This window comes from Micropterus salmoides, unplaced genomic scaffold (genome assembly GCF_014851395.1).
Source record: "Micropterus salmoides isolate LMB-PRFRI ecotype aquatic unplaced genomic scaffold, ASM1485139v1 Ms_hic_scaffold_2, whole genome shotgun sequence".
NCBI classification, from domain to species: domain Eukaryota; kingdom Metazoa; phylum Chordata; class Actinopteri; order Centrarchiformes; family Centrarchidae; genus Micropterus; species Micropterus salmoides.
The window spans coordinates 16,247,523-16,253,277 of NW_024041150.1; the positions used below are offsets into that span (position 1 = coordinate 16,247,523).

General features: G+C 37.8%; 1 protein-coding gene across 1 annotated transcript; it reads right to left on the reverse strand.

The window, feature by feature from the left end:
- Positions 1 to 2,845: 2,845 nt before the first annotated feature.
- Positions 2,846 to 5,031, reverse strand: LOC119912076. The gene is made up of 5 exons (XM_038731053.1): positions 4,953 to 5,031; positions 4,450 to 4,794; positions 4,210 to 4,320; positions 4,056 to 4,090; positions 2,846 to 3,927 (listed from the first exon to the last, which is right to left on the reverse strand). The coding sequence occupies exons 1-5, from the start codon at positions 4,993 to 4,995 to the stop codon at positions 3,805 to 3,807; spliced, it is 657 nt and encodes a 218-aa protein (XP_038586981.1). The 5' UTR covers positions 4,996 to 5,031; the 3' UTR covers positions 2,846 to 3,804.
- Positions 5,032 to 5,755: the final 724 nt, after the last annotated feature.

Sequence of the window (5,755 nt, forward strand, 5' to 3'; positions counted from 1 at the left end):
CACTCTGCACAAACACACTTGCCTCGTGGACTCTGCTGCACCCCCACCTACCCTGTTTCCTGACCACACACTGCTGTACATCTCTCACACTATGCACAAAGGTCCGCTCATTACAATAGTTCACACTGTTACGGCACTTCTACACTGTACAGCGTTACTGTTAATACTCCTGTTAATACTACTGTAAATACTGTTAATAATCCTATCGATCATTTGAGCCTTAATTTTACCCGCAACTGTCAAAATACTTTTGAAGCTGCTCTTACTGTTACTTTTATTATTATCGTTACTTCAGTTGCTGTTACTTTCACTTCTGATCCTTCAGATGCTGCTACTATTAAGTCTTGTGTTCTATGATATCTTGTCTGGTTAGTTATTTATTGTGATATTGTTTTTAGCACTGTGGACCATGAGAAACGGCATTTTCCTTTTCATTTAGCTGACGCTTTTATCCAAAGCGACTTACCACTGCTATATACAGTATGTCAGAGGTCGCACGCCTCTGGAGCAACTAGGGATTAAGTGTCTTGCTCAGGGACACATTGGTGGACGTGTCACAGTGAGGAGTTGAACCCAGGTCTCTCACACCAAAGGCATGTGTCTTATCCACTGCACCATAACCATTTTATTCATTTGTATACTTGGTATGTGGATGAATAACAATAAACAAACTTGAACTGCATACTTGATAAAGGTCCGGGAGCTAAACTGCATTGATGGCTTTCATTTGCATGAAGTAGCTTTTCCACACCCTGTGTTAGCTTTACTTTAGTGTTTTAATGTGGTCTAACTTTACTTTGATTAATAAAATAGTCTTTGTTAAACTGCTTCCCGTGGTGTGTCCCCCTTTTGTTGTTGCCACTTGAGCCAGGCCATAACAAATGGGGGTGATTTGGTCCAGCTGGATGCTGGTTTGGCTGCGCTATACACCAGGATTATTGTATGCCGTTCAGAAGGAAAGTGTTCCTGTCCTGATTCACAACATTTCTCCATTAGTTTAATGGCACTTCCTCTCTGTGTTGTTGTTGATGGCTCTTCTCCTGAATACTACCATAGTGCCCAGGCTTCCGTAGGCCTTACTGAGGGAATGATTGGCAAATCCACCTCCGCTGGAATGCACCTGGTCCTCCACCCATTCCTGTCGCAGTCCTCCACTACCTCCTGGTACTTCACCCTCTTCCTCTTTTGTGTTTCCTTCATCCTCTCCTCCCAGGGTCCAGTCAACATCAGTGAGATGAGCTGTCTTGTGGTCGCAGAGACTAAGATGATGTCTTGTCTCTATGTGGACTGGGTGATATGTGATGGAAACTTCTTAACTGCTTCTCCAGGTCAATGCTCATCACTCAGTCTCGTGCCGTGCTCATCAATCACATGTCTACATATAGACAAAATACCAGACAGTATTCACTGCTTCATTTCATACTGTATTCTCACAGAACTCGGAGGGCTTCGTGATTTTCACTTCAGACCACATTGGGCTGCTTCATCAAACACCAAACATTGTTCTTTAGACACAAATTAAAGAGACAGACTGGCTGAGAAAGGTAGTGGCTAAATGGAAACAAACAGCAGGTGGGAATGAAATTGCAGCACAGCATGATTGAACATCTTCTATGAATATAGAATCTATCAGAAAAGCAGATATTTGTTGACAAAACAATGCTAACTCCAGCTCCAACATGAGCCGCAGTTAGTTTAGCTTCCTGTGTCTACCTGCTGGCAGCATAATTAACACAAGTTTCCACTTCTCTCTCTGATGCAGGCCTCCTGTTCCTTATTGTGGTTGAATACAAAGTCAGTGCTGCGTCCTTCAGGTCATCAGAGTCCAGATTCTGTAAATAAAAGTATCTTCAGTCACACAGCTGAGTTGGTGAGAAGAAATGAACTAATTCACTTATAAAAAAACCTCAAAAGTGATCCCAGCACATATTAAACAATAAAAAATAAATAAATAATAAGAGAATAAAATATGACCTCAATGTTAATTCCATGTAAAAAGTGGATTCACCTCACTCCGTCGTGGTTTCTGTTCTTCATTTTCAGCTGAAAGATAGAACAATAGAAAGTCATCTTTGAAAACATTACAGTTGATGCAGTTTGCAGAACAGGAAGTTTTGGATTTTTTCATTATATTGAGAGAACTTAATAAAACTCCAAGGCAGCTTTCATCAAGTACTCGTCTGAAGTTTACTGATTTTGACAGCCAAACTAGTGACAACTATGATGACAAAAATGGTCATAACACCCAGGATCACACTCAGGGTTGTTCTTCCATAAGAATTTTCTACAGGAGATATTATTAAATTAGACTCTCTGTACTCTGTTATCAGTAGTGGTTTAAGATCTGACAAACATTTACATGAAAAAACCTGACTTTGTTTGTTGGAAGCCCGAACAGCTTAATCTCGTATCTATTATAGAAGTTTTTTTTATAAAAGTTTTTTTTTTTGTCAGCTTGGTTTGGCTCCGCCCCCCCGTATGCAGGATAAGTGGTTGACGATGGATAGATGGTGTTACATCTTACAGTGTTTCTTTACAAACACAAAACACTTACAACAATCTTACCTTGAACCTTTAAAGATGGAACAAAATAACAAAGACCAACTATATCAAGTTTATAAGTTGGGGCAATTTGTGACACACACTATATACCTTGATAAAAACTTGTGACATAACCAGAAGAAACTATATCTGAGTCCTATTATACAATTTTAAGACACATACCACTAGTTACACAATTAGTTTTCTGTGGTCATGAGAAGTTTACAATTCGACACAAAGTTATTTGTTGTATATCAAAGGCAGAAAATTTCACATTAAAATAATTATATGACAGTGTGCTTTACTGGAGTTACTTTATTCATTCATTCATAGCATTTTAAACAATTTTTATTATTTTAGAATTGTAATTGTTACAGTTTTCCTAAGTATGCCATTGAAAATCATTAATCATCATTAAGCATTATGTTTTATAATGTAATGTTCACTCAATAGTAGGTGATTAAAGGATTGTATCAGTAATAGCAGTTCACTCTTACCTGGCCAATGATGGTTTTTGGATTCATGTTTGCAAGACTCAGTAGGTTCAGATGCATCTCACAGTGGAGACGGATGGGATATTCACCTGCTGTGCAGCCAAATGTGCAGCCTTCAGCAGAGTAAATGCTTTTATATGAGACTGCAAGTGTCACCTTGAAATAGGTATCTTTTTGTTTTTTTTTTTGTGATGTGAGTTTGTGCGAGCAAAGGGTCTGTTAAGTGTGATGAGGGAAGCAGTGACACAGTTACTGACTGTTACATGTTACTGTTACACTGATTTATCACCAACAAGATGCTCAACAATCACTTTTCTACAAATATAAAACAGCAGATGTTGAAGGCTGATCTTCTCATGGTCGAGACCTTTTAAATGATAGAAATTTAGAGACCTCACTGATCCAGGTTGTGCTGTTTGTCACCACAGTGAAACAATGGACATCGATCAACATATTGCTGGCAAATGAGAAAATTCTTGACTAAAAATTATTTTTTTCATTTTGTCATTACACTTACTTTGACATTACAATTTAAATGTCCAGTTGCTATATTAATGTACTGTGTGCTTTTCAACAAATAAAGAGTTTTGTTCTAACAGACTTCATGATTTTCAGCTCTGTTGCGTTCACACCACACTGTCTCTCAGATATAACACGATTTGCGAATACAGAATTTTTATAACAGTGATGGTAAGTCTTCCTTAGAAGAAGTTTGATATGATCAATCATCAGTTCCACTCTGAGCTGCTGTTCCAGATGTTTCTTGAGTCTATCTGGTGGCAGCATACACAACATTTGGCTCCAGCTGGTTCTCTGATGCAGGCCTTCTACTGCTTTTTGCTTTCGGGCGGAAACTCAGCGCTGCATAGTTCAGGTCATCAGAGCCCAGATTCTGTAAATAAAAGTATTTACAGTCACTCATCTGAGTGAGAAAACATAAAATCATTAAATGATAAATTACTTAATCCAGACAAGACACAACAATAGACTTTGATCAACCTTCGGCTAAAATATTATTACCTCACTGGGTTGTAGATTCTGTCCTTCTTTATGAGCTAAATGACAGAAACATCTGGTCAGTTAATAACAATTTTGCTGTTAGTTGCTGTTTTTGACAAACAAGAAGTTCAAAATGCAAACTTTTGCATCTGAAACTTCAATAAAACACAAGTACCTGAATGAAGTTTCCTTATTTGGACAACCAGACTGATGATGACCATAATGAGGAAAATAAACACAGCACCCAGGATCACACTTCTCAGCTTTGTTATTCCATCAAATGCTTCTACAAGAAATATCATTAAATTAAACTTTTTGTATAGTATTCTACCTCTTGTGGGTTGAGATCAGTCCTTATTTTGACAGTCTATTTCTTTCCAATCAAAAGACAGACAACACTTTACAGCAATCTTACCTTGAACCTTTAAATAAGTTGCACTGACAATTACTGAGTTTCCATTTGAGTAAAATCCACAAAAATACAGTCCAGAGTCAGATAAATCCACTTGTTTGATCTTGAGAAAGATGGTCGTGGTGTTGGACGTCATATTAAATTTGCTATTTTGAAATCCATCACAAAACGAAGTATTCATTTCAGAGTTGGACATAGATGAGATGCAGCTGGCATTGGGTCTGTTGTTCAGTCTGAACCAGATTATGTGAGAGGGCGTGCTGGTAAAGTTGGAACACATCAGTGTGACTTCTTCACCAGACTGAACCTCCACAGTGTGAAACTCAGAAACTGAGACAGAGATCCAACCTGAAACAAACAACCAGTAATTTATTCCCTAAACTTGTAATTCAACAGGAAACAAACAATCAAAACAAATTATGTTATTAACAAATAATCTGTTCATTATTATACTGAAGGAAAGGTAGCAATTATTGTAACGAGAAGAAAATGGAAGAAGTACTTACTGAAGGTACAGAGTAAAGCTGTTACCAAGGTAAAGTTCATCATCGTGCGTACAGTTTGACTGCATCACTGCAATGTTTGTAACTGAACTGTGCTCCAGTAAGAGTGGTCTCAGTGTAAAGAGGCGGAGTGTTCTTTGTTTATCCGGCTGCTCAGACTGACAATTTAAAAACTTTCAGGAGGTCAACCAACAGAACCAAGCGTTCTTTTCCTATATCAGGATACCTCACACAGTAGTGTGTTATTATAGTAGACATTTACACATAAATGAATGTCTGTACATTCACGTCCTTGCCAAATGAGCTCACACAATGCTGATTAATTCTTTCACCACCAGGTGAATCTCTCTGTACATCCCAGTATACCAAAGTTTTCAAATCTGGTGTCTGTAAGCAAACGCACTGGTAATGATGTGTTTTACATCAACCAGCAATGATTGGTTAGCCAGGAGCAACTATGGGGGGTACCCATTGCCATGTAGAGTCCACTGGAGGGAATGTTTATTATTGAAAATGATTCTTTGGATTATTTATTTTGTTCATTATGAATGTTTTGTTTGTGATAACATGCTCTGCAACGCTGTTGCAAAAAAACCTACTTTTAAATTGAAAGACGCCACTCTTTCTCTACATAATAATACAAATAAATTAGATTTATGTAGCACTTTTTTAAGATGCTTACATGGTTTTGGGACAACCGTGGTGACAGATAATAATACTAATAATAATAATGATAATGTTCCACGAGATAATAATGCTGATTACAATATTTTCCCCATCAGGACCCTTGAGAGTGTCTTATCATG